Source organism: Symphalangus syndactylus, chromosome 18 (assembly GCF_028878055.3).
Source record: "Symphalangus syndactylus isolate Jambi chromosome 18, NHGRI_mSymSyn1-v2.1_pri, whole genome shotgun sequence".
NCBI classification, from domain to species: Eukaryota; Metazoa; Chordata; class Mammalia; order Primates; family Hylobatidae; genus Symphalangus; species Symphalangus syndactylus.
The window spans coordinates 82,211,482-82,238,153 of NC_072440.2; the positions used below are offsets into that span (position 1 = coordinate 82,211,482).

The 26,672-nt window shown below is 41.4% G+C and overlaps 1 protein-coding gene across 1 annotated transcript in view; it reads left to right on the forward strand.

Annotated features, from left to right (window-relative positions):
* Window positions 1-3,338: 3,338 nt before the first annotated feature.
* ALK (ALK receptor tyrosine kinase) overlaps window positions 3,339-26,672 on the forward strand; it is a 744,900-nt gene continuing 721,566 nt past the window's right edge. The window contains exon 1 of the mRNA XM_055254443.2: window positions 3,339-4,931. Coding sequence (XP_055110418.2) covers window positions 4,247-4,931 — 685 coding nt within the window. The 5' untranslated portion in view covers window positions 3,339-4,246. The remainder of the gene's footprint in view (window positions 4,932-26,672) is intronic.

Consider the following 26,672-nt stretch of genomic DNA (forward strand, 5'->3'; position numbering starts at 1 on the left):
CAGCACCTGCACCTGCTGTCCCAAGTCATCTACTGCATGGCTCTATTTTGTTTTTTATAGCACCTATTATTATCTTAAATTACTTTATGTGCTTGCACATTTATTATCTGTCTCTCATCATTAGAGTGTAAGCTTCTTAAGGTGAAGGACCTTTTATTTTGTCCAGAGCAAAAAATTCCTGGAACATAGAACAACATCCTGTATACATTAGGTACACCAGGAGTATCTGTTGACCAACAAAATGCCTAACTTGATTGATCCTGTAGGTCCCAATCAGATTTTGCAGTTGTGAGATGTGTTTTACCTTAAGTCACATTGCTGAATTTGTCATGTCATTTTTATTATTACTTCCCTTATAGAGAATTTATGTACCTCCTTGACTGAGTTGTTCACTTTTCCCTTTCCAGAAATTGGGAATTTCCTGAGGAGGGTGTTGGTGGTCTCAGTGTCCTCTTTGGCCACTTCCTCTCTTGGTACGTGGTCAACTCACATTCCTCCTCCCCCAGCCCAATGGCCCAAGTCATCTGCAAGGTGACTCAGAGCAGCCCACCCCACTTAGTTATCTCCTTGGGGATTCCAGTATCTATGTCAGAATTTATGTCTGCCACTTCCACTCCCCATCTCTCTGATTTGGCCTTTCAGCTTCTTCCTCTGTTGATCTCAGCTTGAATCAATCCATTTTACCTCATCCCATTTTCTCCATTGTGAGGTCACCCAGAATTTAAGAGCATGAACTTCTTAGTCAGGTAACCAGGTTCAGCTCTAGTTACCTGTGTAGCTTTGTTGGGAAGTTAACTTCCCTGAGCTTCTATTTGTGATCTGTAAAAAAGAGATACTATTACTTTTCCTCAGAGTGTTACTGGGAATATTAGATGAGATAGTGAATGAAAGTCTTTTTGAAATAGATCATAATAAATGCACAAGAAGTGTTAGCAATCATTCTCACACTTTTCATCTTTCTGTCTCTGTTTCCCCTACGTGCTCTTAAATTCATTTTCCCGTCTCCCATCCTTTTGATGGAAATTATATAGGATAGGGGTGTTAAATTATAACTTTGGGCATGAGTTAAGGCCCTAACTTTTTTCAGTGGGTTGTGTAAATGTTGGAGGAAAAGAGTCACTGGTTTGAATTCCAACTCTGTTATTTGCTTGCTGTTTTACCTTGGGCAAATTATTTTGCCTCTCTGAGCCTTAGCTGTTTTATCTCTGTAACAGAAATAATAACATATACCCTTTCCCAAAAAAACTGTGTGATGTGTTAGACACCCACATGTCTACAGATGCATACATTAGTGCCTGGTAGGCTATCAGTATTAATTCCGGCCTCCTTTTTTAAAAAAAAATATCTAAAAAAGAAGAAATTTTTGAGATTTAGTGTGATTTAATCTACAGGGAAAGGCACTTATTTTTCCTTGGGAAAAGTTTGAGACAATGTATGAATCATGAGAATTAATTGAGACTCTTGTGTCTATGAGGTGCAAAAGCAATGGACAGGGGCATTATTAGAGAATATTAAACCCTGGCAGCTCATTTAAAGTTTCAAGTCTCTGCAGCCCCCTAGTGGCCATTGGGTGCAGCAGACGATTCACAGTTACCTGACAAATTACTGGAGTCAGTAATGCCTTTGGTCAAGAATTGTATAGAGAAATAGGGAAAGGCTGGAGTTTTAGTCTTTTTTCATATTTCAAATAAAAATTCTTCTTCCAGTAGGTATGTCAGAAAAATCTGATGAAAATCAAACATATATTGTACTAGGAAAGTATTAATTACCATAGCATTTTCCTCCCTCTTTTCTTTCTTTTCCTCCCTTCCTCCACCAAGATAGGAACATATTTTCTTCTCCTTGGGTGAGATAATTATTTGCCCTAAACCTTGTAAAGTCAGTGTATCCAGTGTGACTTCCAGAGAGAGGGCAGATGCCTGTCAAATTAAGTGAGCTGCCAAACATAGGGCAGGAAGAAAGCCATTCTGAGAATCAATATTCCTTTCTTACTGGGTCTTCCACTTGCCAAGGGATTGCCACAAAGTTGGAAAGAGCCCAGCTCCTAGAAGAACAGAGGTTCCACTTGGCCACTATCTCCTGTGGGGTGGTAGGCAAGTTACTGCGGCCCCCAGGAGCTCAGTGAGGGAGGTTCAGTGTGACACTGTGCTCTGATCCTGTGAGAAAACTCCTGTGCTACCCGCTAGGCCGTGAGCTGCAGAGACGATCTTGCCTTATTCTTAGCTTCAACAGTCAGCCCAAGACCTGACAACAGCCTTTAAGAAGGAATCAAGGGGATTTGTGTGACCCAAAGATGGTAGTTTTGTCTGAGGATCTAGTGAACCACTTGTTATAAAAACAGCTATTATCTGAGTTCTGTGTTGGCAGCTCAGGAGAGACTAAAGGAAAGGGAGAGGAGAGGTACAGCCATTACAGGTGAGTAAAAAAGGCCTAAGATTCTGAACACTCATTCCCAAGATTGTGGGCAAGCAATTAAATGCTCTGCAACTCAGTTCCTGCATCTGTAAACCTGGAATTAAAATGTTTGCCTTGCAGGGACTAGGGGAGGTTACACATGTTCAGACACCATTCTGAGAAAACAGAGCGACTGACAGGGGTCTGAAATGTATTTGTTGTAGCTTTAGAACAACTCTGCCAGACCAAGACCATCCATCCCTCTTTGCCCCCCTATTCCCAAATTCTCCTGTGTGGACGGCAGGACTCCAAGCTCCCAGGAATGCATTCAAATAATAGATGGGTCAGAGAATATTCTGTCTCAGGGCCTTAATACAAGCTGTTCTCAGATTTGCCAGTGTCGGGCTGCCACCCCCTCCCCACTCCCTCCTCCCTTCCCACTCCCTCCTCCTTTCCCACTCCCTCCTCCTTTCCCACTCCCTCCTCCCTTTCCACTCCCTCCTCCCTTCCCCTCGCCTCCAGTTTTATTCTGGAAACTGTTTTTCCGAAGTCGGACCCGTTTAATCTCTTAAATGTATAATTAGGGAGAGTGCTTGATTGCAAAGGCCTCTTCCAGTTCTCACATTTGCTCCCTTTCACACTGCAGAGAAATAGGGCAGGGAATCTGGAGGAGGGGAAGGAACAAGAGACTGGAGAGGGACAGAGGGCGGTTGGGGCGGACTCACTGCTTTTCTCAATGAATGCCGAGGCCTCTGCAGATTTGCATAGGAGCCTACCGAGCCACGCCATTGGTTGGAGGGTGCGGGTGGGGCGGGGCGAGGCCGGACTGCGTGGGTCGGGCCAAGGCGCGGAGTTGGCTTGTGAGCCCCGCCCCCTCCGGGCCCCGCCCCCTCCCTGCGCGCGCTCGCGCGGCTCCGCCAGCTGCAAGTGGCGGGCGCCCAGGCAGATGCGATCCAGCGGCTCTGGGGGCGGCAGCGGCGGTAGCAGCTGGTACCTCCCGCCGCCTCTGTTCGGAGGGTCGCGGGGCACCGAGGTGCTTTCCGGTCGCCCTCTGGCCGGCCACCCAAAGCCGCGGGCGCTGATGATGGGTGAGGAGGGGGCGGCAAGATTTCGGGCGCCCCTGACCTGAACGCCCTCAGCTGCTGCTGCCGGGGCCGCTCCAGTGCCTGCGAACTCTGAGGAGCCGAGGCGCGGGTGAGAGCAAGGACGCTGCAAACTTGCGCAGCGCGGGGACTGGGATTCACGCCCAGAAGTTCAGCAGGCAGACAGTCCGAAGCCTTCCCGCAGCGGAGAGATAGCTTGAGGGTGAGCAAGAAGGCAGCCTCCACCTCAGTTCCCACCCAGACCGGGCAGAGGAGCTTGGAGGAGCCAAAAGGAACGCAGGAGGCGGCCAGGACAGCGTGCAGCAGCTGGGAGCCGCGGTTCTCAGCCTGGAAAGTTGCGGAGATTGGAGACTGCCCTGAGAGGGGACAGACCCCAGCTCCAACCGCCGGGGGCAGGAGAGGACGGTACCCAACTGCCACCTCCCTTCAACCATAGTAGTTCCTCTGTACCGAGCGCAGCGAGCTACAGACGGGGGCGCGGCACTCGGCGCGGAAAGCGGGAGGCTCAAGGTCCCAGCCAGTGAGCCCAGTGTGCTTGAGGGTCTCTGGACTCGCCCCTGAGCTTCCAGATCTGTTTCATTTAGACTCCTGCTCGCCTCTGTGCAGTTGGGGGAAAGCAAGAGACTTGCGCGCACGCACAGTCCTCTGGAGATCAGGTGGAAGGAGCCGCTGGGTGCCAAGGACTGTTCAGAGCCTCTTCCCATCTTGGGGAGAGTGAAGGGTGAGGCTGGGCCCGGAGAGCAGTGTAAATGGCCTCCTCCGGCGGGATGGGAGCCATCGGGCTCCTGTGGCTGCTGCCGCTGCTGCTTTCCATGGCAGCTGTGGGCTCCGGGATGGGGACCGGCCAGCGCGCGGGCTCCCCAGCTGCGGGGCCGCCGCTGCAGCCCCGGGAGCCGCTCAGCTACTCGCGCCTGCAGAGGAAGAGTCTGGCAGTGGACTTCGTGGTGCCCTCGCTCTTCCGTGTCTACGCCCGGGACCTACTGCTGCCACCATCCTCCTCGGAGCTGAAGGCTGGCAGGCCCGAGGCGCGCGGCTCGCTCGCGCTGGACTGCGCCCCGCTGCTCAGGTTGCTGGGGCCGGCGCCCGGGGTCTCCTGGACCGCCGGCTCACCCGCCCCGGCAGAGGCCCGGACGCTGTCCAGGGTGCTGAAGGGCGGCTCCGTGCGCAAGCTCCGGCGTGCCAAGCAGCTGGTGCTGGAGCTGGGCGAGGAGGCGATCTTGGAGGGTTGCGTCGGGCCCCCCGGGGAGGCGGCTGTGGGGCTGCTCCAGTTCAATCTCAGTGAGCTGTTCAGTTGGTGGATTCTCCAGGGCGAAGGGCGACTGAGGATCCGCCTGATGCCCGAGAAGAAGGCGTCGGAAGTGGGCAGAGAGGGAAGGCTGTCCGCGGCAATTCGCGCCTCCCAGCCCCGCCTTCTCTTCCAGATCTTCGGGACTGGTGAGCAGCTCCCGCCTGAGTGTGCCGGGATTTAGTGTTTTTAGTCACATTGATATGCAGCCATTAAATAATCCGCACTTCCACCCCACTTTCTAAAACCTCAGCTCTGCTTCTTCGCCCTCCTTCCTCCTGCAAACCTCCTTCCCGAATCAGACCGTAGTTTCTTGCTTTCTCCCTGAAGGCAGTTCAAGGGTCTTCCTTCCTCTTTAGCAACCAAGTTGGGAGAAAAGTTTCATACTCTTGGCAGAGCGCCTTCTTCTCTGGACTTATACGCAGTCCGAGACAAAATTGGGCGCCCCTCTTCCTGGGCCCCTGGGATAGTTGAAATGCCCCGTTTACTTCCAGGTTCCAAGCTTAGTAGTAGATGTCAAAACTATTGCCCTTCTCTCCCTCTTGTGCCTGGTCAGCACAGATTTAGGAAATATGGTACACCTTCTCAGGGAATATAGAATTTCTCCTCATATTATTGAATCTCACCCAACTGTCCCCATTCCAAACGTTGGCTTGGGCAGGTATTGCCAGGGATTGTCTCTTCTTCATTTATTTATTCTCCCCCTCCTACCCGCACCCATTCTGTTATGCACTCTCGACTCATCCTTTCTCTTACATGTTGTTGGGAGAGCCCCAGAGAAACTAAGGAACAGAGGACAGGAGGGAGGTGTGGCGGAAGGAAGGAAAGTTGTCAAGATTGTCTTCCTTTGGGGAGTCACTAGGAAGCCAGGGAGAAACCATCGTTGGTTTTTCTGCTTTTCTTACCTTTCCCCTCTCCTCCTTTCCCCTCTGATTCTTAGCTTGAACGTCTGCAGTAGCAGCTCTTGATGATAGTCTCTGGCAGGCTTGTTTCACTGCAGATCTCCCTGCTGGAGACTCCTAAAATGAGATTTTTCTGTTTCATTTACTCCCTCATTTCTTCCCATATTCACTGAGTTGGGGGTGTGTGTGTGTGCAGGCACTTACTTCTAACTTTTTCCAGAGTATCCTTTGACTGGAAAACCGGGTGGTTTTGAATCGATGTTCTTCTTGTAAGACAACTGGGGAAGACTTGTGAATAAAATATACAATGTAAATGAATGAGAAAGGCACAGAAAAGAAATCAGGCTTTTAAAAAGCCTACACAAATTCCATCAAGCAAACCCAGCTTCTTTTCTATCATTCTCATCATCAGAAATAAATGAAGTTCTTATGCTCCACTGGCTACTAATGTCTAATATTAATTGGATAGAAAGCATTGAAAAGGGCCCATTGTAGAGCTACAAGTATCTTGCATGCTTGTCCACACACATACACACACACATATGAGTACTCTCATGCAGGAGGGATATTCAGAAGCTGAGGTTCCCTAGTCATTGCACAGAAAACATATTAGTATGTGACCCCCAAGAAAAACAGTGCGGATGCACATTTCAACATTAGTGTTAGTGGCACTGGCACCTAAAGTGAGCCCTTTTCATTTAATGCTGGAATTTATATTGTCCATCCTAGGAGGCACTGATGAGTTTGATAGTGCCTTCAGTGAACTGAGATGGAAGACTGATACTGTTTTTCCACCCAAGATATTTTTGTAAAGAACAGCTGGGCTTTAATGTCGTTGTTGTTTGTGTGGTTTACACATGCAACATTCTGTTTTAGTGCCCAGTGTTTTAGTAATGGATATAAAAATGACTTCTCTGGAAATGCAGATTATCTTCTAGTTTCATGCCTATGAGCATCTCTGGAGCTTCCCTATCACCTTTTATCAAATGACCATAGAATCCAGCTGTCTATATCAGCTGTTTTCAGATGTTGGTGACAGGCAAAAGGGCTCATTTCTACAGGCCCAAGCCTGCCAACTGTAAAGAGGTAGGTTGCATGAAGCTATCAGTGGATGTCTCTGAAGAGTCACATGCTTAATTCATTTAAAGAATATACTCCACTCAAGTCTTAAATAAGGTGTTGGAGCTGCTGAGTGGGGAGGTTTATGTAGAAAGGCTGTGCTCCAAGGGCTTCTCTGCTATTGGCTGTAGGGAAGCATTGTGGGCATCCCAAGTCCTCCCTCAGTGGCCCAGTACATTTGGCAGCTGAACCAAGCCCTTATGCATCATTTGACACATCTAGCAATGCTGATTTCAGTAGGATCCAGGATTCTGCCATTAAAAGGCAAGAAAATTTGGCCAAGCATTTTTCAGCAGGATTGGGATCAAATGATTATTGATAGGATCAAATAAGACACTAAGTGTAACTGGATGAGCTCCCCATGACTTCCAGAGAGACAGACAGCTTATTGAAAAGCACTTTAGGCCTTGTGGTGATCATACTTGGAACAGCCTGGTCTCTCCTGTCTCTGAGGACACATGCTGTCTGCAGTTAGGCAGCTGGCCATGCAGGACTAGCCTCTCTCACATTATCATTGCCTCCCCAGCCTCATTCAGATACAGTCTCCATTGCAGACATCCCCATGGAGTAGATACACCTTGCTATACCATGTTCTGTGTTTCGGACAACATATATCATTATGGTTCCATTCATTTTCCTTATGAAAATTCAAGGTTAGGTTCTGACACTGGGATTGATTTTGCTATTTATCATGTTTGGAGAAATGGGTTCATTATTTTTATACAGGCTCTGATTTATAGAAAAGGCATTTAACTCTGCTATGATGTGTGCTCTTCAATTACACAGAGGGAAAGTAGGCACAGCTCAGCTTATTTCTTCCTGTGTCTGCCCAAGTGTCTTGTCTGGAGGTACACAATGATGCTGATGGGGCTATTTGTGGGGAGGGAAGAGCTGCTTGTTCTTCCATGTTTTGTGGTGAGGGGCCTGGAGCAGCCCATTTGGCTCAGACCAAAGATAGCTTCCTAAACCTGAGCAGGACCATGACTAAAATAGTAAAAATGAAAAAGCACCAGTTAGGAGAAAGCAAAACCTTTGCATTGCTTGTGATTTGGGCTGTGTGAGAGGATAGAAAGATGTCTGAGAGGCCTTATAATGCATGAAATGCTAATGGTTTTTCTTTGTGGGTTGCTGTGAATTCATAAATGGGATCAGCATTCAAGCATGAGGCAGATCCCAAATTCACCCATTCATGGAGAAGAGGTGAAGAGGCAGTTTCTGGGACTGTATTAATGGTTCTGGCCTCTCCAAGGACAGCCCAAATCATAGAAAAGATGTCTGTCTCCAAGGCTGGCATGTTGCCCACAGCTCCAGTCTATATCCTGGCTTACAGGTGTTTTGAGATCTGTTTCTGCCGTCACCCAGGCAGAGGGCTAGGGGATGATGACTCATGGGATAGGAGGCCTATTTCCCTGTAAGCACTCCCTCCTCACTCCAGGAAAGTGGATACATGACTTGGGATTTTACATGTACTGTGGAGAGGCCTGAGCAATTTAGAGATGTATGCAATGCAATATATCTGACCTTTGACCTCCCATATTTGTCAGTCCCTTCCCATTTCATTTCTGGAGTGGACAGAGAGAGCAAAGGAGGATAGAAAGGAAATTGGAGCTCCCAGAAGGGATATCAGTTATTGGAGGTGAATTGGGAGAATTGGAATTAGTCCAGAGAAGAGCAGAGAACTGATTTAACAGTCGAAGAGACTGATTTACGATGAAAGATGAAAAGAATTAAATATATATGGCTGGGCTAAATGGCGATGAAGGGAAAGCCATGGTAACAATCTACAAATCTCTGAAGAGAGAGAGTGGCAGTGAAGGAGAGGAGTTATTTAACGTGGCCCGTGGAAGTAATCGGATCATACTTGTAGAAGGAAACTTCGGGTTGGATATCAGGGAAACCTTGTTTTCTGACATTGATATTCCTTTGACTATGGAATGGAATTCCAATGGAGTGGGGAGTCAGGTGAGATGTGGGTCAGACAAGCCCCAGCATTCCTAATTAATCAGTTCTATGTTTTCAAATATTGAGAAGCCACAACAGGACAGAGAGCTGGCATGCAGAATGGCAGAAGGAATCAGAACCTTTTATGATCCAAACCCTGGAGCCTTTGGGCATTGGTGTTTTTAGAGGAAAAGAAAGGAATTGCATATACATCTTTGAAGTTGGTGAGAAGCACTTAAAAAATTGTTAATGACAAATATTTTGAAATTACTGAATTTATTCTTCCCTGCCCTCCAATTAAACATAGATTATTTCTCTGGGATGCGATCTGTATATCCAGAGGTTTGGGAGGCACACTCACCAGAGAATTGTGTATCATCTACATCCAATTAAACATTTCAAAAATTTTTAAAAGAGAAAGAAGGTCCATGAGGGGTTTTTGTGTAAGGCATGGGAGGAAAGTGTGATTATTAATAAAAATGGGTATCTTGGCTAAGCGCAGTGGCTCATGCCTGTAATCCCAGCATTTTGGGAGGCCAAGGAGGGCAGATCACTTGAGGTCAGGAGTTCGAGATCAGCCTGGCCAACATGGTGAAACCCTGTCTCTACTAAAAATAAAAAAAATTAGCCAGGCGTGGTGGTATGCGCCTTAGTCCCAGCTACTAAGGAGAGTTGCTTGAACCTGGGAGATGGAGGTTGCAGTGAGCCGAGATTGTGCCACCTCACTTCAGCCTGGGCAACAGAGTGAGAAAAGGATATCTATAAGGAAGTTGGTCTGCTGAAAGTCAGGAGGAACTGGCCTGCAGGTGGGAGAAGAAAAGAATGAGAGTTGCTCAGTAGAAGTCTCAGTGCCCTGCCACTCAGGATCACTGCCTGGCAACTTCACAACATGGAAATTTTTCCAGTCTGACCTGTAAAGGAAATTTTGCCTTTCTTTATAATCATTATTAGTGTCCTGTTACAGTTATTTGGAACTTTACAATTTATAAAGCACATTCACATTTATTATTACTTATTTATCCTGTGGTAGGCAGGACAAATGTTTGCTTTATTTTGTAAATGAAGTAACTGGAATCCAGACATTTAGTAACACTTTTTCCAGGCCATACAGTACAAAGTGGTATACACCTGGAAACTTTCATACTGACTAGAACCACAGTTCCCCTTTGCTTCAAATCAGAGTTCTTTCCACTAAGGGAATCATCTCCAAGTGCAGATTACAAAGATCAAGACATGTCAATAGGTGAAAAAATTTCCAGTATCTTTGCTAGAGGGCCATGCAACAGATATTTGGTGGGCAATAGCCAGGGCTTGGAAAAATTCCTCGAAATCATTGAAGCCCAGTTTTATCATTAGAAAAATAGGGATAGTAATAGTTCTTAAATGTTCCTAAGTGGAGATACTAATAGTTCAAGGTGTTGTCATGGGGATTAAATTAGATGATGTGTGCAAATCCTTAACCCAATGCCTGATGCAAAATAAAGTGCTTCATCAATATGAACCGCTATGGTTTTCTTATATAATAGCAACAGCAGCACTCCAGCATCTGGTCATGCAGGCTGTGCACTCTACAACATGGGGTTCCATATACATTTTAGTCTGTCTGAATGGTGCCATCTGGAGTTGTAATCTCTATGTGTGGCCATGTGTGGCAATCTTGGCGGCAGCAATTGTGATGCTGTGGTTCTCCATTCAACTAACTTCTTACTCCCAAGAGATGAAAGGTGGGATGTATGGGAAATGAAGAGAGTTATAAGAGTAGTAGTTTCTACTATTTCACCATGGAAGGCGACTTTCTCAGAAATATGCATGGAAAGGAGGATTGAAGTGTGGTGAACTAATGTCCTCGTGAACTAATGTCCTCTCCTAAGTCTTTTGACTTTGGATTCAGTTCAAAGAGTCAACCAGCATATTCTCAATCCAGTTATTTTTTTTCTATGGAAAGCAAGGCTTAACTTTATGAAAATATGAAAGTTAAGATGGAGGAAGAACAAGATAGAGATGTTGCAGTGGTATCATTTTCAGATGGCAGACCTTTCTTAACTGAGAGTGCTCTGTCCAGGTCTAGAGGCACTGGACTACTGGCTTCTGGGAACTCCTTTATTGTAATTAGCTGAAGATGTGTTCTTTCTATATTTTCAGCGTCACCATTCATTGCCAAGTGGAGAATATGGAGAGAAATGTAAATTACCAACTGGTTAATGGACCTGAGCACATTAAGAGCAGTTAAACTTTGAGATTCAATGGAGATGTATAACCCAGGGACTTGAGTGGGAGGCTGCCTCAGGAAGATCCCTCAATCTAAAAAAAGAGACTAAGAATCCACAGAGCATTTTGTACATGGTGGTTTTTATGAACCATAGCTGAGCCATTGCCTCCAAAAGATGCACATGAACATCATCTCTACTTGGGAGTAGATAAAAAATAGGGCGTGTGGGTGAGGATGGTTGTAGGTCTAGGATCATGTGGAGAGAGCTGAGAATAAAGCTATCAAGTAGTCCTTCTTCTTTACAGCCATTGTGTTGCTCTGTGGTCTAGGTGTGGCCAATGTTTCTTGACCTTGTGATGACCAGGGCTCTTTCACACAGGTCAAGATGTAAGCAGGGAGTGTTGGCCTGGTGGTGAGGTAGTGGAGGAGGTTGGAGGCATTCTTCAGTATGCTTTTTGATTAACTGTATTTTTCATAACAGCTTGTTTTTCTTCAGTAAATTTTGTGATGAATTTTTCAGCTGGCTGTTCTGAGCTTGGGTCCTTTCCCAGGGAAATTGTATCAGATTCGCTTTGTGTTGTGGTGTACATATTCCAGAAAGTGGGCAGAGAAGATCCCCTTGGGGAAGATACACCCAATCCCTTGGTTATTTAAGAGTCTTTTTTTTTTCTTGCACCTTACCTTTCTGGCTAAGTAACAACAAGTGCATGGAGTGGTAGGCAGTCAGAAATCCTTAGAGTAACAATAAAGCTAAAGGAAGGTATGAAAAAGGTATGAGGTTAGAGGACAAGGGAAATCTAGGCAGGCTTAAAGAAATCAGGAAACTAGCCAAAGGAAATGAGGATAGATTGAACCATTGATTACATTTTTCTTTGACCCCTACTTATCTTTTATTTAGTTTTCATTGGAATATGAGTTCAAGAGGGTGAGCATGGAAAGGACTCCTTTAAGCCGAGATAATTAAAGTAAGTGTTCTGTGGTGAGGAGAACACTAGATTAGGAGCTTGAAGACTTGAATTCTATGATGTTCTTTATCTTTTGTTAGCTTTGCAATCTTCTACAACTCTCTTAAACTTGCTAAGCCCGTAGATTTTTGTTTCTTGCTTTTGGAAAGGAAATAATAGAGACTTTGTCTCAATTATCTCATAGAGTCATTATGAGCATTGTATAAGATCACCTATGTGGAAAGTTCCAATTTGGACTGTTCAAAAATAAATATATAAGGCAGTAGAAAAAAATGAATGCACAAAATAATAAAATGTGCTGAGATTCTGCTTTACTCATTCAAGATTTCAACCAACCCTTGGCATTAGGAGCAGTGGTATAAAGTCCCAGACTTTGAGGCAGGCCCTGAGGTTCAAGTAATTGCCCAGTGGGCTTGAAAAGGGGCCCCTCCCTAGGGTTTCTCAAAATGACATCATTGCATTGAAGGCATTTTCTCCAATTTCAGACTTTTCTGGCAAAGAGTCTGAAAATGGGACAGAGGAACCTTCATTTTAACAACAGAAAATGATTTTTTTAAAAAAATTAAGGGATGACAAGTATAATAAAGTGTATTGAGAGTATTAATCTTGAATAGCTTTATGATAATTTACATATGTAACATCCATATAATCACCACCCAGATAAAGATACAGAATGTTTCCAGCACCCCAGAAAGTTCTCTCCAGTCCTTTTCCAGTCTGTATCCACATTCCACTCAAGGTCACCATCCTTCTGATTTGTATGTAAGCAATTAGTTTTGACTGTTCTTGAACTTCATGTAGATGGAATCATACCATACGTACTCTTTTGTGTTTGTGTTTTCTTACAGAATATGATTTCTGTGAGATTCATCAATGTTGTGTATAACAATATTCTTTCCTTTTTATCATTATGTTGTATCCCTTTGTATGAAAATAACACCATATATTTATCCATCTTCTTCTTTGTTTTTCTACCAAGGAGTTTGATTTGTGGGAAATCAAAAGTAGAACCATCTATCCCAAATAATGAACAGAATAAGACACAGATCTGGGGCTGAAGCCCTGCTGTCTTTTTTTTTTTTTTTTTTTTTTTTTCTTGAGACAGAGTCTCGCTCTGTCGCCCAGGCTGGAGTGCAGTGGCGCAATCTCGGCTCACTGCAAGCTCCGCCTCCTGGGTTCACGCCATTCTCCTGCCTCAGCCTCTCCGAGTAGCTGGGACTACAGGTGCCCGCCACCACGCCCGGCTAATTTTTTGTATTTTTAGTAGAGACGGGGTTTCACCGTGGTCTCGATCTCCTGACCTCGTGATCCGCCCGCCTCGACCTCCCAAAGTGCTGGGATTACAAGCGTGAGCCACCGCGCCCGGCCATCCTGCTGTCTTATTTACTGACCCAAGGCTATTTATTTTATTCTCTCCGAACTTTCCTTAATGGTAAAGTGAGAAAAACAACACCCACTTCCAGAGTTATTTTGAGAATTAAATGTGATAAGGCATATTGTAGATCCCAACCCATGGTCAGTGTTCAACAAGTGTTATTCTTTCCTGAACTCTTGATTATATTTTTGCCCTTGTTGGACAGAATCCATGCTTCAGAAACTCTTCCTGAAACAAGGAAGGTAAGTATTTTACAGGTAAAGCCATTAACCCACAGAGGTAAAAGGAACAACCAAGGGCTATGTAAGTCATATGTAAGACTTTTTAATAAAAAATTTTGTTTATAAATAAAATAATTTTAAATAAAAATAAAGATTTTTACATTCAGTTTAAAAGTTAACAAAGAAAATAAACTATTCAATAAATAAATAATTAAAAAAATTTTTTGGCCTTTTAGTCAGGACTGTTAAGAGAGAAAAATTGTAGAAGGAGTGGAAAAAGACAGAAACACAACTATATTTGCATAAAAAGAAAAAATGAAGAATGATGAAGCTGTAAGTGAAGAAACTGAGAGAGGAATGTATAAGAGGCAACCCAGAAAGACAGAAGGCAGGAATTATCTCCCAGACACTGAGATGCATAGACATAGAATAAGAGACCAAACAACGACACAAAGAGTGAGGTGGGGGTGGGGGAAGGAGAAGGGAGTGAACACATGACTATTTTGGGCTTGGATGGATGCTGACCTGGTGTCAAAATCTATACTCCAAATCTAGGCTAAAATTGTATGCTATTGTTTTTAACTTTATTAAAGTCTGATTCACATAGGATAAAATGTGCCTGTTTCAAGTGTATAGTTTGATTTGTTTGATAAATGCATACTCCTGGGCAACCACCACCCTAATTAGGATATAGAACATTTCTATCAACTGCAAAAGGTCCTTCTGGACCTTTCGCAAGAACACCGTACACTCCCTGCTCCAGGCAACTTCTGATTAGATTTTGATTACAATAGATGAGTTTCATCTGTTCTGGACTTTCATAGAAATGAAATCATATAGTGTGTTTTCTTTTGTGTTCGGCTTCTTTCACTTAGAATAATGCTTTTAAGATTTATCTGTTTTGTTGTATGTGTTAGTAGTCTGTTTTTTGTTGCTGTTGCTGAATAGTATTCCATTGTATGAACATATGATAATTTGTTTATCCTGTCGTCAGTTAATGGACATCTCAAAACCGTTACAGATAGGTTGTGTACAAGTCCAGAAGTTGCCTGGAGCAGGAGTTATAGGGGGTTTACTTCCAGTTGTAACAGAACAACTTCCATTAATTCAGCAACTTAGAAGAAAATAATATTTCCTTATTTTTTTTTTTGTCTGTGGGATCAGTAATGTCCCCTTTTTCATACTTCATATTGGTGATTTGCATTGTTTCTCTCTTTGTTGTCATTCTGGCTAGAGGTTTGGCAATTGTATATAATTTTTTTCAAAGAGACGCTTTTGGTGATATCGATTTCTGCTATTTTTAAAATTTTAATTTCATTGATTTCTGCTCTTTATTAGCCTTCCTTAATTTTGCTTGTCTTGGGTTTAATTTTTTTCTTGTTTCTAGGTTTCTTAAGGTGAAAGCTTAGGTCATTCATTTGAGACCATTCTTTTCTAATATAAACTTGTAATGCTATAAATTCCCTCTAACAACAGTTTTACTTACATCCCACACTTTCACTCAATTTAAAATATTTTATAATTTTCCTTTTGGCTTCCTCTTTTACCCCTGGGTTATTTCTAAGTGTGTTGTTTTATTTCCAAACATTTGTTTTTTTTTCCCCAGATATCTTTCTTTTATTGATTTCTAGTTTAATTCTAATATGGTCTGAAAACATGCTTGATTTTATTTCAGTTATTTAAAATTTATTAAGGTTTGCTTTATGGCCCAGAGTATACTCTGTCTTGATGAGTGTTCCATGTGCTCTTGAAAAGAACATGTATTCTGCTATTGTTGGGTGGAGTGTTCAATCAGTGTCACTTAGGTAAATTTGCTTAGTAGTGTTATTCAGATCTTTTGTTTCCTGACTGATTTCCTGTTTGTTATATGGATTACAAATAGAGGAGTGCTAAAGTTTCCAAGTTTTTCTTTTGCCTACTTCTTTCAATTCTATCATTTTTTGCTTAATGTATTTTGAAGATCTATTATTATATGCATACACATTTAGGATTGTTATGTTTTATTGCTGATTTGACTATAATTATGTAAAAATCACTCTTCACTTTTTATCCCTGGTAATATTCATATTTTGAAGTTTAATTGAATTATCTTAATATAGTCAACCCAGCTTTCTTTTAATTAGTGCTTATATGGTGTATCTGCTCCAGCCTTTTACTTTTAATCTATGTCTTTATATTAAAAGTGGGTTTCTTTTAGAAAGTATATAGTTGGATTTTGTGTTTTAAAAAGACAATCTCTGTCTTTTACTTGGTGTGTTAGGCCACTTGTATGTAATGTTGTAATTCATGTGGTTAGATTTAGGTCTGTCATTTTATTATTATTATTTTTTTATGTTTGTCCCCCTGTTTTTCTGTTCTACTTTTGTACCTTTCTTGGCATCTTTTGGGTTATTTGAATTTTGGGGGCTGGATTTCAGTGTTAATTCATCTGTTGGTTTTTTGGCAAGAGCTCTTTGTATTATTATTTTAGATTTTAGTGGTTGCTCTAGGTTTTATACATATATAGAGAGGGTCTTTCACATCCTACTTAGAGTTGATATTTTACCACTTTAATTAAAATATAGAAGCTTACAATTACGTAGGTTCCTTTGTCCTCCTCCCCACTTTTTCTTACAGGTGTCATTTGTGTTCTATCTACATAATTAAAATCCCTGCTAGATTTTATATATATATAAAAATATACAAATATATATTTATATATATAACTAAAAAACATATATAAATATATATTTATATATGAGTAAAATATATATACATGCCAGTCATGCATGTTTTAAATAACTTTTAAAAAGAAAAATAGTCCTTTATAGCTATCCAGATATATACCATTTCTTTTGCTCTTCCCTTTTCCTCAAGTTTCAATATTTTCTATTTTATCATTTCCCTTCAGCCTAAAGAGCTCTTTTTTGCATTTCCATTAGAACAAGACTATTGACAATAAATTCTCTTAGTTCCTGAAGGATATTTTTACTAGGTTCAGAATTATGCATTGACAGTTCCTTTCTTTCCACACTTTAACTATTTTGTTCCTGCGTCCTTCATAGTTTGTGATGAGCAATCTGCCATTAAATTGTTGTTCCTTTATGTAATTGCTTTCAATATTTTTTTCTTGGCTTTTGGTTTTCAGAATTTGATTATGATGTATCTCTGCATGGTTTTATTTGACTTTATCCTGTTTGTAGTTTTTTGAGACTCTTGAGTCTGTAAGTTTATGTCTTTCATCAAATGGGATTTTTCAATCATTATTTTCTCCTTTTTTTCGTGCACCAATATATTCCTCCCCTCTTTTGAGACTCTGATTACACACCTATTAGATCTCCCATGCTCTTGAGACTCTGCTAATTTCTTTTTTTGAAATTTTTCTCTTTTTTCTTTAGATTGAACAATTTCTATTGACCTATCCTCAAGTTTATTGACTCTTTCCTCTGTTATTCCATTCTGATATAATTATTTATTTTAGATATTGTAGTTTTCAGTTTAAATGTTTCATGTTTGACAATGACTTCTATTTTTTTGATGAGAACTACCTTTCCATTCATTTTCCAGAGTGTTTACTTTTACCTTCTGGGACACAGTCATAACAGCTTCTTTCACATCTTTGATAATTCCAGCATCTGGATGATCTTATTATTGCATGTGATATCTTTCATCTTAAGAATTAGTCTTTTTTTTCTTTTATGTTGAGTAATTTGAGATTGTATCCTGCAAATTTTGTACATTACGTTGTTTGGTCTGAGTTGGGTGTCGTTTGAACCTATGCTTTGTTCTCAAAGCCTTTGTTTTTCTGCTTTGAGTCTGTCTGCACCTCTGCCACTCAGGTGAGCTGAGGCCCTTGGCCAGTTCCTTCAGCGAATTAGCATATTTCCTTCTCCAGCTCTCTTCTCTTTAGGATTCCCCTTAAACTTAGAGTTTTACCTACCTGTATTATTGCTGCACAGATCCTGCATTTAGGGTAGCCCTTGAGAGATGACAGCAGAGAGATGATAAAGCAGATGAAAGTAGAGAGATGATAAAGAGAAACAAAATAGGGATTCCCTCCATACTCTTTGGACTGAAGGGACCCCTTTCCCAGTCCTTTATCCTGAAAGTTGTGGTTTCTACCAGGGTTTCTATTTGAGGGTTTCTATCAGCAGCTATGCTGGCTCTATTGAAGGGTCACCATCATGAGATAAGAAGGAAAAAAAAAGTAAATGTAGATTTTCCTCTGCACTTACTGAATCATAAAGCTCCTTTCCCTGTCCTTTGGGTGAGAAAGAAAAGATTGCTTTGGGCCCCTTAGCTGTCCATGGTGCCACCACCACAGATTTTCTGGGTGCCTGCATTCGGTTCACAGACAAAAGAGGTAAAAACGGAAGACTTGCCTTCATATGAACTGCTTTTTTCAGGTTTTGACTCTCTTCCTCAATGTTCCTGATTTTACTTTTCAGAGTCCCCAGTAGTCATTTTTTGTTTTTCTTTTTGTTGTTGTTGTTGTCTTGTCCAGAGTATTTTGGTTGTAAAGAACAGGATAAACAGGACTTAGTGGGCTTATTTCATCTTGGCTGCACTGGGAGTTTCTCATTTCTATGTTGAATAAGAGTTTCCATCTATAATTTTTTCCTTTAGCCTTTAATATTTAATGTTGTGCTATTCTGTATTTAAATTATCTCAGCTTCTGTTTGCTGAAAGTGACTTTATTTTGCTTTCATTTCAGAAAAAGATTTTCACTGGGTATACTTTCAGGTGGGATAGCACTTTAATGCTGTTGCTCCATTGTTACATGGTTTGCACTATTTCCAGTGAGTCAGAGAATTTCCTGAGTCAGAGATGCTCTTTACCTGTTTCCTGTTATGTCTTTCCCACCTTCTGCCTTCCTTAGGATTTTCTTTTTATCATAGGATTTTAGAAATTTGATTAATGATGTGCCCTTATGTAATTTGCTTTGTGTTTTTCCTCCTTGCGATTTGTTGATAGACCCTTGGTTCTCTTTATATTTTTCATCACATTTGGAAATTTTTAAAAAAATCGTTTTCTGCTCCTCCTTTCTAGGAATTCAGTTACAATTGTGCTGTACTTTTATGGTTCCCATATTTTATTAAGGGTCTGTTCATTTTTTTTCTCAGCCCCTTTTCTCTCTGTATTTCAGTCTGCATAGTTTTTATTGCATATTTTGAAGTTCACCTTCTTTTCTTCTACAGTGTCTAATGTGCTAATAAACCAGTCCATGTAATAAGTTTTCACTTTAGATACTGTATTGATTTTCAGCTCTAGAATTTCTGCTTCCATTTTTATTTCTATCTTCATTATGTTTATATTTTTCTCTAAGTCTTTGAACACATATAACAGCTATTTTAAAGTTCCTTACCACTAATTATAGTATTTCTATCATTTCTATGTCTACTTATATTGATCAGTTTTTCTCTTGGATATAGGTCACATTTTCCTGCTTCTTTGCATACCCTGTAGTGTTTTTTTTTTTTGATGTTGTGCATTATGAATATTCCATTGCTGAATGTGTGGACATTTTTGTCTTCATTGAAAGACTTTTGAATTTTGTTTGACAGTTAATTTACTTGTCTATCAATTTTATACTTTCAAGGATTATTGTCAAGCTTTGTTTGAGGGAGTTTAGAGAAGTCTTTATTCTGTGGTTAGTTTAAGCCGCCTCTTAAGGTTTGACCTTTCTGGAATCTCCATCACATGCCTCAGGTATTCAAAGGTATTCAATGAGTTCTCTCCTCTCTGGTTCTTAAACACTTAAAAAACATTTCCCAATTCCATGTATGAGCTGTAGAAATTGTTCGGCTTACAGTTCCGTGATAGCTATTCTTTACTTGGTAGCTGTTCTTTGCTTAGTCTTGTGGAATCTCTCTATGAATGCACAACTTAATATTTAGCCAAAGACTCAAGGGGACTCCTAGGCAGTTTTGTGGAGCACTGTCTCTCTCTCTCTCTCTCTCTGTCTCTATCTATCTGTGTGTGTGTGTGTGTGTGTGTCTAGCTGTGCCTTCTCTGGTTTGCTCCCTGGAAATTTGAGCTGCTTCAGCCTTCCTAGACACCAATCTCCATGACCTAAAGCCAGTGAGGCCACTATGCTCTCTTTGGCTTTCTCTTTCCTGTGTCAGAGTCTGGTAAATGCCTCTAGGCAAAAAATCAGGACAGTGCTAGGGCCCACCACATACACTCTCACTCTTTCAAGGATTATAGTCCTGTGTTGCTGATTATTCCACAGTTTCTTTCAAATATTTTGTTAGTTTTATAGTTATTTATGGTAGGAAGGATCGTCCGTCATGGCCAGGAGCCTATATGATAAGCTTTGGGATCTAGGTCATACTAGCCTGTCTCCTGAGACACCATATAGATCTCCATGGGAGGTGCACACCAAAGAGAAATTAGACAAGGGAATCCTTTTAATGGAGATCTATAAGTTTGATTTTTTGCCTGAGGAAGTGCTTATTTATTGGTTTAGTTTTTTTTTCTTTTAAATTGAGCACTTGCCAAGTTGAATGAAGTACAGTCTCTTCCTCCCAGGAGTTCACAAACTAGTTGGAGGAGAAAAGGCAGACAAAGCATGCTAATAAATAACTACAATAAAAGGCAGCACTTGAATGCTAAACAAATGGTGCAGGTGGTTATAGTGGTTGGATAGAGGGTTGGAAATGTCAATTCCTGCTGGGGTGATTAAGGAGAGTTTCATGCTGTACCTCCAGATCTCAAAAGCATTCCCTTAAAGGCAGATGAGCAATACTTTTCAGTGCATTATGGGAGAGGTAAAGTTTCTCTGAGACAGGAAACTATAGCTCTGGAATTTTAGAAACAATAAGCTTATTGCCTTTTGGCAGGGAGTCAGGTCAAAGGATATCTGCTGAGAATGATGGTTTCCTTTTGAGATTGAGATAGACGTGAGTAAAAAATAAAAACAATTCCAGAAGGAGGTAATTTGAGAATAGGGTCTTGGAGAGAGTGCAGCTTTTTGCTTGGAAAAGAGAAGGGCAAAGGATCTTCTGAGTTGGGGCAAGAGCCAAAATAATGCCCAGGTGAAGAACAATTGGCTAGAGAAAGGGAGAGAGGAAAGAGAAGAGAAAGGAGAGACAGACAGAAAGGCAGACAGACAATGTGTGTGTGTGTGTGTGTGTGTGTGTGTGTGTGTGTGTGTGCGCGCGCGCGCTCTGGAGAGTAGAACCAGCCAGAGCAGAGAGCTCTAAGGTGCTAGGTCAGATATTCTGAACTAGAGGTTAGCCTGGCTTTTTGTGTCTGGAATTTTGACTTGATGCTAGAGAAATCTGAACCTATTTAGGTCTTGAGTAGGGGAGATGCATTTTGACTGCATGTTGACTGCAGATTATTCAGGATGTATTTTAGTGTGGGTCTCAGGCCTGGATGTAGAGAGAGCTAGTGTTGGAACCCCGTGAAGCTGTTACACCAAATAAGCAATGAAAGAGTCAGAGCTGGGCCAAGAGATGCCCAGATATAAGAGGAACAAATGAGAAGGAGTCAAAAGCCTAAAGTTTTGACCAGGAACCTTGAAGACTTATGGTTTACTGATAAAGAAGACAGTTGGGAAGAGGATCTGGTTTGAGGGGTGAGTGGTTGGCATGACAATAATTCTAGTATGGCATCCATCCAAAATGAGGGTATCTGGGACGCACATGAAAACATGGGCCTGAAGCAGGAATGGGGAAGTGGTCAAGGCTGAAGATAACAATGTGGGAGCTATTTACACGCACGTGGTAGTTTAATTCTTGAAAAAAAGAGATGAGGTTTCCAGAGGACGTAGAGAGAGGAAAGAAGGAAGGTCAGCTTAGATTTAGGAAAGTTCATAATTAGACAGTAGAATGGAGTCAATGACATCACCAGAAAGAATTTTCTTACGAGAAGGAACAGATGCCTCTCTGGATCATGTGGTGTTAAAGAAGCTCAGCAAGGCAGATGGAGTGGAAAGAGCATTGTGTTGGACCAAGAGCAATTCATGGAGTGTCTTGTAGAGAGCAGGAACAGGCAGAAGGAAGTAAGTTTAGAGAGAATGCTGAAGAAATAGAAGCAAAATGTGTTTAAGTAGTCATTTAAGAAGCCTTTGAAAGAAAGAAGAGAAAGAGAATGAAATATCAGTGATGTCAGAGGGTTCAGCAGCATGGAGGAAACATGTTTTATGATAGAAAACCTCTTAATGTTGAAAATCAGGAGGGAAAAAGCTAAAGAGAAAAGATTTCAGGTATCTGAAAGAGAGAGGATAATTGTATAGCAAAACCATTCCATCTGGGCATTGCAGACTCTTATGCAGGACTTAGATGCCATTATATCTAGGGCCCTGTCTGCTTCTGGGTCTCCTCTTAAAATAGAGTTCGTTCAATGTTATTTAAAAAAATATTTCTGCTGCTTGGGAGGCTGAGGCAGGAGAATGGCGTGAACCCGGGAGGCGGAGCTTGCAGTGAGCCGAGATCGCACCATTGCACTCCAGCATGGGTGGCAGAGCAAGATTCTGCCTCAAAAAAAAAAAAAAAAATTAAATATATATGTATATTTCTGGGAATGTGGGGATCACTATTTTCCAAGGCTGCCATGTTGCTTGTTGGACAAATCTGTTGGGAAAATATTGAATAGTGGCCAAATTCTATTCCTCTGTAATTTAATGATAACAGCTACCATTGAACAGTTTGACGTAGACTGCTTTATTTAATCCTCACTATAATGTGGTAGTTTTAAGATTTTAGTATTCTTTTCATTTTTGCAAATAAAGAAACTGATGCTCAGAGAGGTCAGGTAACATGATCCAGGTTGCACAGCCAGTAAGTGAAGGATCTGGTATTTGAATTTCAGCCTGTTTAACTCCACATCTGTAATCTCTCTTATGTCTTTTACTTATGACTGTAGTTTGACTGACAAGTATTAACTTCTCCCCAGCATGAGGGTCTTTCAAACATTTGAAGTCAGTTATCCCACATATCCTATATATTTTTCTTTGTCTCCTCCTTCTTTACATTCTCCTCCTCTTTTTCTCCTATCCCTTTTCTTTAAAAAATCATTAATTCAACAAATAATTATTGGGCAGCTTCAGTATATTAGACACTGTACTAGATGCTGCACAGACAGCAATGAACAAAACAGACATGGGCTTTGCCCTCATGGGATTTATAGGATAGTGAGGGAAGAATATTAAATGTGCAAATGAACAAATAAATATATAATGAGAAATGATGATACGTGCTGGGAAGGAAACAAATGTCTCTAGCCCCCTTGTCACTTTTCCTCATTCACCACAGCTTTCACAGTGCTCACTGAGCCTGCTTCTTCCCCCCCACCCCGCGCGCCCTCTCCTCTTAAAGCATGGCCCCAGATGAGGACAACATTCTGCTCCTGTGACCTGACCCTCTAAGTATAGCGAGGCCCTTGAACTGGGAAACCTGTGTTGTTGCAGTTTAGCGGTAGGCATGGGCAGAACTGCAGGCGGGGGTACAATATAGAAGGAAAACAACCTCCTTCTCTGAGACGAGAAGACAGATGTATCCAAGGCCATGCAGAGATGAAAGGCAGAGAGCCCAGGAGTGGGGCCAGACGGTGGTCTCAATCTGTTCTGTGAAGTATGAGCAAAGGTTGTGCTAAACAGATCACAAAGCCATGCATCCCCTTCCATTCCTCACATCCTGCCTTTCCCTTCATGCTGCAGCCCCCTTGGACCCACACATCTGCTTGACAAATGCAGCCAAGGTGGAAAGCACAAAATTTACTAAATAGAATGCTTCACTGTGGGTGGCTAAGGTAGGAAAAGGGATGCCTTCTCTCCCTCCCTCCCTCCCTCTCTTCCTCCCTTCCTTCCTTCTTTCCTTCCCCCTTCCCTTCCCTTTCCCTTTCCCTTTCCTTATCCCTTTCCCTCCTTCCCTTCCTTCCCTCTTCTTTCTTTCATAGTATTAATCTTGACACCATAATTTGGAAGAATCTGATTGGAGAAAAATGTCATGAAGCACAAATGCAGATTTGATATATCTGACCTTTCTTCTCTTCAGAACAATAAATGTCAAATAGCTTAAAATGACAGCCTGGATAACTAGAGATTATTTATGTGCTTAAATATTTGAGCAAGAAACATAGTTTAGACTTAAGTCTAATTTACATGAACATGCTGACCTATGTGAATCAGAAGCACTTTAAGGGAACCATCACAAGCAGTGGTGTTTGCATTTCAGAAAACAGAAAATGTGAAAAATCAGAATGGAGTAGAAGTGGCAAATGACCCTTGATAAGTAATGAGAATGTTTGATAACATCAAGAAATTACTTTGCAGCACAAAATTGTGTTTGCATTTTTCATATCTGAGTGGTGTGGTGGCATCTGGAGAAGGACCCACAACCCACATGTCCTCTTCTTTATCAGATGCAAAGTATTTTATATGTGCATGTATATGTGTATCATTTATACCCATTTTACTGAAGACATTTATTGTTAAAACAGAAGGAGGGAGAATTATCTTGCTCCAGCTGTGTAAATCCTGATAGAAGTATAATCCCCCAGACAGAGTGTAATTCTCTACTCAACCTCACACTCAATTGTCATCAGGAACAGGCTCCGAAAGGTGGGTTTCTTGTTTTGTTTTGTTTTGTTTAAAGAACTCTGAACATTTGATAACCCATGTACGTCTTAAAGGAGAAGATATTGCGTTGTGTTAAGGAAGCAGAATCTGGAATTAGTTCTGGGTTTGACACCCAGCTCCAGACATTCTTAAGCTAGTATGAAAATAGTTTTTCTGGTCTTAGCATCCTTATCTATAAAATTATCGTACTTGCTTTATAGGGTTCTTTTGAGGAGTAAATGAGGTAAATTTTATTTATTTATTTATTTATTTTTGATACTTTAAGTTTTAGGGTACATGTGCACAATGTGCAGGTTTTTTACATATGTATACATGTGCCATATTGGTGTGCTGCACCCATTAACTCGTCATTTAGCATTAGGTATATCTCCTAATGCTGTCCCTCCCCCCTCCCCGCAACCCACAACAGTCCCCGGAGTGTGATGTTCCCCTTCCTGTGTCCATGTGTTTTCATTGTTCAATTCCCACCTATGAGTGAGAACATGAGGTGTTTGTTTTTTTGTCCTTGTGACAGTTTGCTGAGAATGATGGTTTCCAGTTTCATCCATGTCCCTACAAAAGGACATGAACTCCTCATTTTTTATGGCTGCATAGTATTCCATGGTATATAGGTGCCACATTTTCTTAATCCAGTCTATCGTTTTTGGACATTTGGGTTGGTTCCAAGTCTTTGCTATTGTGAACAGTGCTGCAATAAACATACGTGTGCATGTGTCTTTATAGCAGCATGATTTATAATCCTTTGGGTATATACCCAGTAATGGGATGGCTGGGTCAAATGGTATTTCTAATTCCAGATCCCTGAGGAATCGTCACACTGACTTCCACAATGGTTGAACTAGTTTACAGTCCCACCAACAGTGTAAAAGTGTTCCTATTTCTCCACATCCTCTCCAGCACCTGTTGTTTCCTGACTTTTTAATGATGGCCATTCTAACTGGTGTGAGATGGTATCTCATTGTGGTTTTGATTTGCATTTCTCTGATGGCCAGTAATGATGAGCATTTTTTCATGTGTCTTTTGGCTGCATAAATGTCTTCTTTTGAGAAGTGTCTGTTCATATCCTTCACCCACTTTTTGATGGGGTTGTTTGTTTTTTTCTTGTAAATTTGTTTGAGCTCTTTGTAGATTCTGGATATTAGCCCTTTGTCAGATGAGTAGGTTGTGAAAATTTTCTCCCATTTTGTAGGTTGCCTGTTCACTCTGATGGTAGTTTCTTTTGCTGTGCAGCAGCTCTTTAGTTTAATTAGATCACATTTGTCAATTGTTGCTTTTGTTGCCATTGCTTTTTGTGTTTTAGACATGAAGTCCTTGCCTGTGCTTATGTCCTGAATAGTATTGCCTAGGTTTTCTTCTAGGGTTTTTATGGTTTTAGGTCTAACATTTAAGCCTTTAATCCATCTTGAATTAATTTTTGTATAAGGTGTAAGGAGGAGATCCAGTTTCAGCTTTCTATATGTGGCTAGCCAGTTTTCCCAGCACCATTTATTAAATAGGGAACCCTTTCCCCATTGCTTGTTTTTGTCAGGTTTGTCAAAGATCAGATGGTTGTAGATATGCGGCATTATTTCTGAGGGCTCTGTTCTGTTCCATTGGTCTATATCTCTGTTTTGGTACCAGTACCATGCTGTTTTGGTTACTGTAGCCTTGTAGTATAGTTTGAAGTCAGGTAGCATGATGCCTCCAGCTTTGTTCTTTTGGCTTAGGATTGAGTTGGCGATGCGGGCTCTGTTTTGGTTCCATATGAACTTTAAAGTAGTTTTTTCTAATTCTGTGAAGAAAGTCATTGGTAGCTTGATGGGGATGGCATTGAATCTTTAAATTACCTTGGGCTGTATGGCCATTTTCACGATATTGATTCTTCCTACCCATGAGCATGGAATGTTCTTCCATTTGTTTGTATCCTCTTTTATTTCATTGAGCAGTGGTTTGTACTTCTCCTTGAAGAGGTCCTTCACATCCCTTGTAAGTTGGATTCCTAGGTGTTTTATCATTGTATGAGGCCAGCATCATCCTGATACCAAAGCCTGGCAGAAACACAACCAAAAAAGAGAATTTTAGACCAATATCCTTGATGAACATTGATGTAAAAATCCTCAGTAAAATACTGGCAAACCGAATCCAGCACCACATCAAAAATCTTATCCACCATGATCAAGTGGGCTTCATCTCTGGGATGCAAGGCTGGTTCAACATACGCAAATCAATAAATGTAATCCAGCATGTAAACAGAACCAAAGACAAAAACCACATGATTATCTCAATAGATGCAGAAAAGGCCTTTGACAAAATTCAACAACCCTTCATGCTAAAAACTCTCAATAAATTAGGTATTGATGGGATCCATTATTTATCTCAAAATAATAAGAGCTATCTATGACAAACCCATAGCCAATATCATACTGAATGGGCAAAAACTGGAAGCATTCCCTTTGAAAACTGGCATAAGACAGGGATGCCCTCTCTCACCACTCCTATTCAACATAGTGTTGGAAGTTCTGGCCAGGGCAATTAGGCAGGAGAAGGAAATAAAGCGTATTCAATTAGGAAAACAGGAAGTCAAATTGTCCCTGTTTGCAGATGACATGATTGTC